General features: G+C 16.4%; 3 protein-coding genes across 3 annotated transcripts, besides 23 other annotated features; 2 read left to right on the top strand and 1 right to left on the bottom strand. All coding sequences in view use genetic code 6, as the record gives it.

Annotated features, from left to right (window-relative positions):
* Window positions 1–3: 3 nt before the first annotated feature.
* Window positions 4–61: a microsatellite.
* Window positions 4–69: a microsatellite.
* Window positions 42–181: a microsatellite.
* Window positions 63–141: a microsatellite.
* Window positions 80–136: a microsatellite.
* Window positions 182–253: 72 nt separating the features above from the next.
* Window positions 254–353: a microsatellite.
* Window positions 354–625: 272 nt separating this feature from the next.
* Window positions 626–693: a microsatellite.
* A 656-nt stretch (window positions 694–1,349) lies between these two features.
* On the top strand, window positions 1,350–2,069 carry IMG5_177800 (transmembrane protein i1, putative; the record flags this gene model as incomplete). Its single annotated transcript, XM_004027642.1, has 2 exons — window positions 1,350–1,781; window positions 1,836–2,069. The coding sequence occupies 2 exons, from the start codon at window positions 1,350–1,352 to the stop codon at window positions 2,067–2,069; spliced, it is 666 nt and encodes a 221-aa protein (XP_004027691.1).
* Window positions 1,464–1,502: a microsatellite.
* Window positions 1,788–1,822: a microsatellite.
* A 311-nt stretch (window positions 2,070–2,380) lies between the features above and the next one.
* Window positions 2,381–2,426: a microsatellite.
* A 451-nt stretch (window positions 2,427–2,877) lies between these two features.
* Window positions 2,878–2,910: a microsatellite.
* IMG5_177790 (hypothetical protein) lies at window positions 2,879–4,053 on the top strand. The gene has a single exon (XM_004027641.1). The coding sequence runs from the start codon at window positions 2,904–2,906 to the stop codon at window positions 3,972–3,974; it is 1,071 nt and encodes a 356-aa protein (XP_004027690.1). The 5' UTR covers window positions 2,879–2,903; the 3' UTR covers window positions 3,975–4,053.
* Window positions 4,001–4,064: a microsatellite.
* Window positions 4,041–4,075: a microsatellite.
* A 756-nt stretch (window positions 4,076–4,831) lies between these two features.
* Window positions 4,832–4,904: a microsatellite.
* Window positions 4,905–6,900: 1,996 nt separating this feature from the next.
* Window positions 6,901–6,938: a microsatellite.
* Window positions 6,903–6,955: a microsatellite.
* A 122-nt stretch (window positions 6,956–7,077) lies between these two features.
* On the bottom strand, window positions 7,078–12,008 carry IMG5_177780 (hypothetical protein; the record flags this gene model as incomplete). The annotated part of the gene is made up of 15 exons (XM_004027640.1): window positions 7,078–7,130; window positions 7,182–7,318; window positions 7,359–7,433; window positions 7,525–7,586; window positions 7,641–7,747; window positions 7,817–7,877; window positions 8,000–8,109; window positions 8,171–8,244; window positions 9,760–9,809; window positions 9,866–9,909; window positions 10,386–10,566; window positions 10,610–10,620; window positions 11,053–11,115; window positions 11,722–11,923; window positions 11,985–12,008. Coding segments are annotated over 15 exons (1,254 nt in total), but the record flags the coding sequence as incomplete, so codon positions are not given.
* Window positions 8,503–8,543: a microsatellite.
* Window positions 9,404–9,437: a microsatellite.
* Window positions 10,052–10,091: a microsatellite.
* Window positions 10,975–11,008: a microsatellite.
* Window positions 10,980–11,013: a microsatellite.
* Window positions 11,932–11,963: a microsatellite.
* Window positions 12,009–12,177: 169 nt separating the features above from the next.
* Window positions 12,178–12,238: a microsatellite.
* Between the last annotated feature and the right edge of the window lie 374 nt (window positions 12,239–12,612).

Below are 12,612 nucleotides of genomic sequence, written 5' to 3'. Positions count from 1 at the left end.
TAAATATATTTATATAATTGAATATTTATATATTAATATAATTATATATTTATATATTTATTTATTTATTTTTTACATATATTTTAAATATTTTATTATTAAATAATTTTTATTTAATACTTTATTTTTAATATTTATTTTAATTTTGGATAATATTTTATTTATATTTTTATATAATTTTTTTTTTTTTTTTCAAGATATATTGTAATTATTTTAAAAATACTAAATTATTTATTTTTAATACTTTTGACTTATTTAATTTTTATATTATTTATAAAGTTTTACTATTTATATTTTTTTATGTTTATTAATAATTATACATTTAAATTATTTTATTTATTATTAATATTATAAATAAATAATATTTTAAGAATATTCTTTTATTACACACCGTTTATTATATATTATATGCTACTTGATTTTTGTTTGTTTGTTTAATTTATGCAATGAAGATATATTTAGTTTTGTTGATTCTTTTATTAGTTCTAAAACTTACTAAAATTTCTTTATCAATAGATACAAAATTATTATATATTTGTTTTATGAATATATTTATTTAAAAAAAAAAAATTCTTATTAATAATGATAAAACTACATAAATAGAATGATAATATAATTTTAAAATATAATTTCTAACTTTTCTTAAATAAATATTATTATTTGATTATTAATTTATTACTTTTGATAAATAATAAATAAAAATAAAAATTATATATATTTATAATATAGAACTTAATAATATATATTTTTTTTAATTTTTTGAAATAATTATTAATGAAATCTTTTTATTAAATATGTCTAAATTAAAAATATTTCAGTACTTTAAAAAACAAAGTAACATAGAAAAGCTTAATAAATACAGAATTTTAAAGCGAAAATGAATAAAAGTAATATGAATAATTTTGTAATTATTATTTAAATAAGGAATAAGAATTTAACTATTTCTAATAAAAATATGAAAAAATATAATATTTAGAAGATACAAGTTGTGAGGAAGATGAAAATAATAACTAAAAATAAAATAAATGAGTTTTTTTTAAGCAAAAAACAAATAAAACTATAAAATAGATTAATAAATTTTTTTAAAAAAATAAAGATATTTATGAAATATTTCATTTTTAGATAAATAAAAAATGTCTATATTAAAAAAAATAAATAAATAAACTAAATTATATTATATTAGTATTAATACATAAAAAAATATTAGTTAAATCCGTAATTTTTTAGTAATAAATGTTTTATATAACTACTGTAAAATAATGCAGTAATAAATAAAGTAAAACAATCAAAATAAAGTTATAAAAATAATAATTATTATTATTATAGAAAAAAATAAAAAATAAAAAATAATGTATCAATAATAATAATAATAATTTCCTGGTATATAATAACCTATATATGTTCCTGCCTAAATGCCTTAATAACCAGTATTTTATACATAATAACCTGGTACATTTCAAGCTTAATAATAATATCCTCAATAATAATAATTCGTTCAATAAGGTTAATCACCTTAACATTATTAACAATAATAATTCTAATAACCAGAAATATAAAATTAATAGCAATATCCTGGAGTTTATTTTGCTTAATAACAACCGATTATGTAATAATATCCAATTCCTCTGCCCCCTTAAATATAATAATCGTAATATTAATAATCTAATTAATAATAACCTCCTTAATACCCTACTTAATATATTCCTTAATAAATTCGATAACAAGATGCAGGTTTAAAGTAAGGATTAAAAGTATTCCCAGAAATATAGAATATTAATGATGTAATTTATAAAAAAAAAATGTTAAAAAAAAAATGAATAAATTTTTATTTATAGAATTATTTACCTAATAATGGAAATTAATAAAAGTTCCCTGTTATTATTTTATGTCCAAGTTGTAATTAAAAAGTAACTACCTTTGTAAAAACTTCAATTGGAGTATAAACTTGTCTTGTAGGTTGTTGCTGCTTTTTAATTCCTTGTTGTATGGATGAGTTTAAAGATAGAACTCATTATTGTCCAAATTGTAAAGCTAAAGTTGGAAAAAAATAATATAAAATTTGTTGTTGAAAATAAATTTAAATATTAAATAAAGACACATGATGTATTTTAAAATCTATATATTTATTATTTTTTAAAAATTGCTACAAACGAATAACTTTTAAATATATAAAATTATTATTGATTTTTTTTTTCTAAATAAAAATATTTTTTATTATTTTCTAGTATTAGAATTCAAAAAATTTTAAATTTAATATTTAATATTAATAACATATTAAAAAAAAAAAAATATTCAATTAAATCATATATAAATTATAAATTAAAATTACAAAATATAATTTATTATGTATATAAAAAGTATAATAATTAATAAAATAAAAATATAAATAAATATATATATATATATATATATATATATATATATATTAATATAAAAATTTTATATTTTAATTTTTTTATATTCTTTAAATTAACCATTTTATAAAATATATAAAAACAATTAAAAATGAAATACTTTAATTTTTTTTTAAAAAAAAATATTATAGACAAAAGTCTTTACTTAATTTTTTGTTGACAATATAAAAATAAAATCAAAAATATACAAATTAATAAAATAAAAGTCTAATAATATAATGTATTCGAAATTCAATTTTGTTATGCATTTTTAATATAAAAAAAAAGATTGAAATTTTATTTTATTTAATTAAATTAATATAAAAAAATAAAAAATAAAAATATAATCAAATAAATTTTTAACTTATTTTATTCACATGATAAATAATAAAAATTAAAATTAATTATATAAATATGTAATTTATAAAAGAATTTTTTCTATGTATTTTTAAAGAAAAAAATAAAAATTAATAATTAATATATTTAAATCAAAAATAAAATAAAACAAAAATGAAAACAGCCTTAATTTTAACATTAGTATTATCCTCCTTAATAGGTTTTGGAGTTTATGTATATTCCAAACACTCTAAATTTACCTTTGACGAGCCTAATTAAGCTTACCAAAACAAACTTGGTAATATTGCTAAGAAAGTAAACAGCTTAAAGACTACCTGGTAGGCTGGTGAGAATTAAAGATGGTAAAATATGGACATAGCTGGAATTAAAGCTCATATGGGAGTATTAAGAGAATCTAAATCAGGAATTAATTTAGAAAAAGTATCCACTGTAGTTGAAAACTTACCCAAAAATTTTGATTCTAGAAAATAATGGGGTTCCAAATGTCCTTCATTGAATGAAGTTAGAGATTAATCAACATGCGGTTCATGTTGGGCTTTTGCTGCTGCTGAATCTTTATCTGATAGAATATGTATTCATACAGGTGAAGATGTAAGACTTTCTACCGAAAATCTCGTATCTTGTTGCAGTTCATGCGGTGATGGCTGTAATGGAGGATACCCAGAAGCTGCAATGCAATATTTCGTTAAAACAGGACTTGTTACTGGTGATCTTTTTGGAGATAACAACTTTTGTTAGGCTTATTCTTTCCCCCCTTGTGCTCATCATGTAGCTTCTACTAAATATCCTCCTTGCAAAGGTGAAGTTCCTACTCCTGAATGTAAAAAAAAATGTGATGATGATTCTAAAGTTAAAAGACCTTATAATGAAGATCTTTATAAAGGTTAAAAATCATACAGTGTATCGTCTGATCCTAAGGCTATTATGACAGAAATTATGAATAATGGACCTGTTGAAGTCGCTTTTACTGTATATGAAGATTTCGTTACTTATAAGTCAGGTGTCTATTAACATGTTACTGGAGAATAATTAGGAGGACATGCAGTTAAAATGATTGGTTGGGGAGTCGAAAACGATACTCCTTACTGGTTAATTGTAAATTCTTGGAATGAAACATGGGGTGATTAAGGTACTTTTAAAATTTTAAGAGGAAGCAATGAATGCGGTATTGAAGATGAAGTTGTTACTGCTCTTCCTTAAAAAAAATAAAAAAACGATTAATGAAAAATTTGATATTTTTTTTAATATTATATATCTATTTTCTATTTTTTTTTTATAACAATTTTTTACTTTTTTTTTTTTTAAATATTTTTTTTTTTATAAATTATTATATTATTAAGATTTTATTTCTTTTCAATATAAAAATTACTTATTTTATATTTATAAGATAAAAGAAAAAATTAAAAAAAATTCAAATTTATAATATAGTTTCATAAAAAAAAAGCAAAAATAAATAAATGAAAAATTATTTCTAACAAGAAGATAATAATAGCTAATAATAAAATGAAATGAATGATGAAAAAGAAGATGAATTAAATAATTCTTAGCAATAAAATATGGTAAAATGTAATAAATGTTAAGTACTTCCTGTAAATTATATAGAATTAAATTGTAGTCATAGTTTTTGTTTAGAATGTATGGCATCATGGTTTATTCATAAAGAATATTTTAATGAATAAATACTTTAGATGTATTAAGATGAGAATTTTTAAGGATAAATAACAATAAATGTTGAATGTTTACATTGTTAATGTATTACAGAGTTAGATTCTGATTCAGTTGAAGCAATAAAAGATTCAATATTAAATATGCATTAAGAATAAGAAGAATAAGAAATTATGAATTAAAATTAATAAATGAACGAATTATATTAGTTTAATTAATATTTAATAAATAATTAATAAGATTAGGGAAATTAAGATAAAAAAAATTTAGAAGATGTACAAGAAATATACGATGAAGAAAATATTGTAGAATAAGACTTATCTTATAAAAAAGAAATTAATTATGATGATTTTAATTAATCTAGTAATGAAATATAAAAATAAAATAGTATTGTTATAAATAAATAAAATATAGAAAATAATATTAATATTAATAATAATAATATTAATAATAATAATAATAATATAAAATAATAATAATAATAGTAATCATCTCTTGCAAAAAAATACATAGAAATAATTATAAGACAATAATAATAATATACAGTAATTAATCTAAAATGATATTTAATAAATCAAAAATAATAATAAAAATGATTTTAATTAATAAATTAATAAAATTAAATAATAAAATATTTTCGATGAACCAAATTTATAACTTTAAAATTCTAAAGATTTAAGCAAAAATAAAATTTTAATAGACATAAAATATTAAAATAAAAATGAATAGATTTAAGATAATAATTCATTTTTTAAAAAGGAGCAAACTTTAAACCATTAAAAATATAATAATATTGATTAATAATACTTACCTTTAACAAATAATCATTTAATAAATAATAAGGATTAAGATGAATAAAACAATTTCGATTTAAACAAATAAAATTTATAAAAATAATAAAAAAATAACATACCAAAATAATCTAACAATCAATATAATTAATAATCAAAATAAAAACAAAATATTTTATCTTAATAATAAAATGATTTTTACATATTTCCTAATATAGAACAAAACTATTAATAGAATTTCTAGTAAAACGGTTATTTTTCAAAAGAATAAATTTAACCAAATATTGAACATCCGATTTCAAACATCTCGATATATAATAACAATTAAATTTCTAATATAAATTTTCAGAACTTTTATTCAAATTCTACTAATGTTTTTTGCGATTGTCATCCATATGAGACTTTAAATTATTACGATTTCAATACTAATAAATTTTATTGCATTAAATGTATTTAATAGACTAAATAAAATAATAATTAGAAATAAGAAATATAATCATTTGATCAATAATTACCTATTTTAATATAAAAGCTATAATAAATATAAATTTAAATAAACTAAGATTTAGAAAATATAAAGAAAAATCAAACAAAATAATAAAATTAATTTTAACAAAATTATGAAAATTATGTATAATTAAAATCTTAAATAATAAACCAAATATAAATGTTGTTAAAAACCTTTAATAATTTATAAAACTAAACTATAAACAAATCAGATTTATTCCTAAATTAATACTAAAAAACATTTTAATAATAAAGCTTAGAATAAGTTAAATAAATAAACAGTCTTTCTTAATTATAACAACATTTTTAAACAAATATTGATTATTAAAGTTTAAATCCTAATATTTAATTATTTAAATTTTACAATTAATGTTAGAGTGTGCTTTCTTAGTTTTAGGAATAAAATACAAATAGACCAGAAAAAAAGCAAACTGAATAAAATCCAGACTTTCTTTTCTAAATAATGGACAAAATATAAGAAATAAAAACAATATTAAACAATTTTAAATATATAGATTAATAAGAATATTAAAATGAATATAATAATACATAATTAAATCAAGATTTGAAATTTACAAATTTACATAAGAATCTTTTAAAATCACAAAGCTAGAGAAATATAAATGATTTTTCTTAAAATAATTTAAAATTTGAAACTTCTAAACATTTAAAGACAGAACCTGATTCTGTGTCTTTTATTAAAGAATATAATTAGATTAAACAAAAAATTAATTAAGATAAAGTTTATTAGAACAAATATTCAATATTCGATTAGTAAATTGATTAACTTAAAAGTAAAGTTTATAAAAACTAATAGTTTTCTAATTCTAGTAATCATATTTATTAAAATATTTTAGGGTTTAAAAGTTAGTTTTAGAATTTTTAAGATAAAAATAAATTAGAGTAAACTAATTTAAATATAGGAAATAAACATAAATATAATTATTCGCTTTTAGATATTTATAATAATAAAGGTAGCAGTAATTACTTTAGTTAAAATAGAATCGTTAAAAAAAATATTAGTTCAAGGTTAAAAGATAAATAGGAAAAATAAAATGAATTACCTTTTAAATAATTAAAAAAATATCAAGATCTGTTCTAAAGATAAAAAAATCTTTTATTTAAAAGTTAAATTTGATATTAATAATGTTTATATATTAATAAATATATAATATAATATTAAAGTTTATTATATTTATATTTTATATTATGATTTATATCTTATTATTTTTTTATTATTTACATGTTAATTTTTAACTTTATATAATCATATTAATATATAATTAAATAAACTTTTAAAAATTTATTATAATTATTTTTATAATGTAAAGCATTTAATATATAATTTATAATAATTTTTATATTCATTTAGGAACTTTTTCATAATATCCGAATTCGCTTGGTAATCTATAAGATCCTTTTATTTATAAAAATTTAAATAATCCAAAAAATAATAAAACAAAAAAACCTGGTCCAGGTCCTTTGTGCATTCCAACTTATTCAGGTTTTCTTGCACCATGAGTAAATGTTCTACATCCACTAGACTTATATTTAGATACGAAATACTATCCATTAATAGTAATTCCTGCAATTGATGGATAAGCTCTAAATATTTTTTTATTTTTTTAGTTTTTTTTAAATATACCCAGGGCCAGGATTTAAATCTTTAATATTATTTGCGAATCTTTAACCTTTTGGATTAAATGTGCAAGTACCAGAACTTAAAAAAAATATATGTTTAGTTTTATTTATTGTAAGATTATTAATAATATTAGTAAATTTTTTATATAATTAAAAATAAAAAATGCTACTTTTTGAATTTTGAAACGAAATATTTTCCATTTTCAGTTATTGCAGGTAAATATGAATATGCCTTTATATTAAATAATAATATCATATTTAAGATGATAAAATAATAATAATATACCCCTGGGCCAGGTGTTTTTAAATAAGTATTTTTCTGATCAGGTGATTATGTTTTCATTCTTAAAGTAAATGCTTAACTGCTTAGTCCACTAACTGATTTGTATGTTCCTATAATAATATATATTAAAAATATTTTTTTTATTTAAACTTTTTTTAAAAAAATTTTTAGAAATATACCTGGACCAGGTCCTTTACTAGCCATAGAAACTCCAAGAGGTCCTGAACATATAGTCATTTACTGTTTTTTTTAAAAATAAAATATCATAAATAGTTTTTTCGAAAAATTATTTTATTTTAAAAATAATTATTTTAATTATTAAAGTTTTTGTATTTATTTGTAATATATTTTTATTTTTTTACTTCTCTGCTTAAACCAAATGACCATCCTTTTTTATCTCCAATTATTGTATTATATTTTTGTTCGTAAGCATTTGGAGCAGGAGTCTTAGTAGTTTATTTTGTAAAATCATCTTTTTTTATTAATTTTATTATTTATTTTTATTTTTCAAAAAAAAAAACAAAAAATTGTACATTTGCCTCCATAACCTATTCCTGAAGCTCTGTACATTTTTAAAGAAGGCAAGTCGTAAAATGCCTATGTAGACCTAATTAATAAATATATGAGTTTAATATTTTAGAATATTATTTAAAATAAATTATATACGAGGTTTATTTATTTTCCTTAAAACGCTATTCTTTTGGAAAAGAATACATCATTTTAGATGGCGAATGATTTAGTTGGGAATTACATATTTAATTTCCGTTTTGAACAATAACTGACATTTTTTTATTTTATTTATATTATTTATTTAATTAAAATATGAAAATAAAAATTATAAGAAATAAAATTTAATAATATGTTATTATATTATTATAAATATTTTTATTTTATTATAAATTTTTTCATATAATCAATTTTTTTTATATTATTATTGAAAAAAAGTTTAATTTTAAGAAAAAATAAAAATAAATTATAATTAAAATATTAAATTTATATAAAAAATATATAATATGTTTAATAATAATTTATTTAATAAATATATGTTTTATTTAGTTTTTTTTTTTTAATAATCAATTTTATATTATTTTCAATAAATAATCTTATAAGAACAATAACAAGTATAAAGTAAATATATTTATTAAAATTATAAAGTTATTTATAATATAATAATAAAATAAATAAAAAATAAATTAATATTAATATTAATCAAATATAGCTTTTTTTAATGGAGAAACATTCTAAAAAATATAAATTATTGTTTTTTTTTTAATTAATAATATTTCATTTATTTAAATGTATTCTATAATTATTATCTTCAATAACATTATTATTATTAAAAATATGTAATTACTAATTATTATTTTAATTTACTTATTTTTATTTATTTTTAGATTATTAATAATATCTATCAAAAAGAAACAAATTTTTAGGTTACTATCTAAATAAGCTATGCTTACTAACATATAATTAAGACTTAATATTTTATTTAGAAAATTTTAAATCTGGTTTATAGAAGTTACAATTAGTTTAATAATTACTATTAATTTAAGTTTATATTTTTTGATTTGACTGAAAATTGTTTTAAGTTTAGATATTATTATTATGATAAGTTTCAATGATTTAATCTAATTATTAAGAAGTTTAGTTAAAAAATCTTTAGGAAAAATTATTTATTTCCTCATTATTTTACATATGTCCATTTAAAAAAGGGTTATCTGAAAAATTTATTAAAGAAATTATTGATGTTTTTTGTTATTTTTTTATTTTATATTAATTAAACTTTTAATATTTATTAAATTTATTTAGTTAGTTTTTAATATTTTATACTTTCTTATTAATATCTAATTATTTATGTTTTATATGACTATTAGATATATTTTATTCTTTTGAAAAAGTAGACTAAGGGGAATCATCAACTGAATTTTTTTTTTCATAGCGTATATTATTGGCTTTACATTTCATAATAAACTAATTTTATAAACTATCAGATTCATCAATAGATTTATTATTAATCGAAATCTAGCTTATTCTTTTGTTTTATCTAAAAGACTAGCTTAATTAATCTTAATTTTTGACTGGACTACTTTATTATTGATTTTTTATTTAACTCTTTATTTACATTAATTCATAATTTAATGTATTTTTAATATCTCCTTATACATGAATAATCTAGAAATTTATTTTAATATATATTAATAATAATATATATATAAATATTTATTTACCTATCTTAATTTTATTTTTGTGTAGTCTGGAGAAGTTACTTTATCTGGTTTTTTAATTTAAAAACATTGAAATAAATTTTCATATAACTAACTTTATTTAAAGGAATTTTACTACTAAACATTTGATAAATCATTTTATTTTTAATTCATTTATAAGACTTAACTTTAACTAGATGTAAATTCTTTTAAATATTATACTTTTTATAAATCTTATCCTATTTATAAAGACTATTATTTATGACGATTCGATGCTATTTTTTCTTGAGCGATTTATTATATTTATAAAATATTACTTTTTTAAATATATTATTAATTATTTATGTCTTATTATTGAATGTTTTTCATATATGATTTTATATTATTTTACTGGTTATTTTATTTTAATTAAATTTATTTTTTAAAAATAATTTCCAGAAATTAATTTTCTCTTAGAAATTTTAAAAAGTTCTTTTTTATTTTTTTTTTAATTATAAAAAATAAATATATTATTTTACACTATTACTCATTTAAAATAAAGTACATTTATTAGAAATACAGATAGCGTCATTATTTCTATTAGTATCATTTATAACTTCGATTTCTCCAAATTATTATCCTTTTAAATATTCTATTATTGGGGCTTATAAATACTTTTATTTTTATCTTTGTAAAAAGCATATTTCTTCTTTATTTTTTTCTTCAATTTTTATGTTTCTTTTTAACTATTATTTATTTTTTATTTATTATTTTAAAATTAAAAAATACTTAAACAATTCCTTTTTTAATAAGATATACATAATTAGACTTATCATTTTATTAATAAATAAATTAGCCTTTTTCATATTTTACTTTTTTAAAAAAATATGAATATTTAACAACAACTTCTCTACTACAATTTTACATTATAGTATCAGAAAAAAACTGTATATATTCATTAAACTTTCTTAATTCCGCTTATTGTAAAATGCGATTAAAATCTCCAGAATCTAAAACAGCAAATTCTGTATCTTCTTTCGTTATTATTGTAGCAGCTCTATTTTTTTTCATTATCAAACCTAATTCTCCAAACATTTCCCCTTTTCGTATAGTCATGAAGTATTTATGTTTTGCTACTCCATCAATAAAGAATCTTTTTTTTTTTTTTTTTTGTATTTTTTTTTTTTTCTATTACTTTTGAATATCTTTAATTGCTGATAATTTTATATTACCCATTTATTTATATATAAGATCATTTTCTTCATCAGGACAATCTTATTAAAAATTTATTAAATCTTATTATTATAAAGTTAAATTTTAAAAGTTATATTGAAAAGTATTATTTAAATTTGTGTTTTGATTTTATTTATCAATTTGATTATTATCCATATTATTTTCTTAAAAAGCTTAAGAAACTTAGTTATCTTTTTTTTATTTTATTAAATAAATTATAATATTTTTTTATGTTACCATTTTCTTAAGGATTACTAATAGCAAAATTATTTTCCCTAATTTATTTTAAATCCTTTTTTTGTATATATATATTATTATTTCTAAAAATTAATTATACATTATTTTAAAGTTCATTTGATGTCCTTTGTTTTAAAAGTTTCATTAACTTTTCATTTGTACATTATTATAATTTCGAATATTATTCTTTGAGTACTTTTATAAGCTTCTACTTTTCAGTAAATTTTTCTATTCTTAAATGAGGCTAATACTATTTTTAAATTACATTTTTTTTACACTCCTCTTAATAAGTTTATATTTCCTTTTTTAATTGTTCTTAGCTTTTTGGAATCAAAACATTCACGGAACCTTTAATAACTATATAAAATTTATCTGATTAATCTCCTATTTTATTTTAATAAAACAAAGAAATTAATAATATTTATTTTTACCTACCATAAAAACTTGACTTCCGGCTTCTAAAGTTTCAAATTTTAATCGAGAACAACATTTTTCATGTAATTTAAGAGCTTAATTACTTTTTTTTTAATTTAAATCTTGAAAAAATTTAAATTATTATGTCCATTTTTATAATACACATATTTCTTCTTCATTTCTTTCAATAAAATATTTTTTAATAATTAAATAAGCAAGCTTTAGTTATTTTTTTTTTTGATTTTTTTTTTTGATTTTTCTATTTATATAAAATTAAAACTGTTTCTAACTCTTTTGTGACATCTAACATTTTAGCATAATATTTACACAAATTCTTATATTAATTTAAATCTTTTTTTCTCATTTAGATAAAATAAGCTTCATCTATGTTTAGATTTAAATCAAATTACATATAAATAATTATTTAATTGAAAATTAATAATAAAAAAAAAAAATTTAAAGAATTAATAAAATTATTTTTATTGTATGGTTTTTTTTATTTTTTATATATGGTTAATTTTTATTTTTAATATAATTTAAAACACTATTTATTTAAAATATAAAAATATTTTCGAATAATTTTATATAATATGTATATTACCACAATTCTATTAATTATTTTATTTTAAATATTTTTATTTATCAATTATTTAATTTAATGTTTAATATTTCTTAGTTTAATTTCTCTATCTATATTAATAATATATTATTTTAAAAAATAAATATAAAATTTAATAATAATAAAATATAAATAACTTATTCATAAGTTATTTTTTTTTATTCTTATGCTTATTGAGTTTATTATTCTTTGTTTCGTATTTATTCAAGTAATATCTCTTTTTTTATTTTAAGTTATTGATTTTATTAAAACAAAGCTTAATTTTCATTAAATAATTTAACTTCTAAAT

This window comes from Ichthyophthirius multifiliis (genome assembly GCF_000220395.1).
Source record: "Ichthyophthirius multifiliis unplaced genomic scaffold scaff_1120509251298, whole genome shotgun sequence".
Taxonomy (NCBI): domain Eukaryota; phylum Ciliophora; class Oligohymenophorea; order Hymenostomatida; genus Ichthyophthirius; species Ichthyophthirius multifiliis.
Note: the sequence above shows the minus strand (reverse complement) of the source record. Positions and strands in the feature narration are given on the sequence as shown.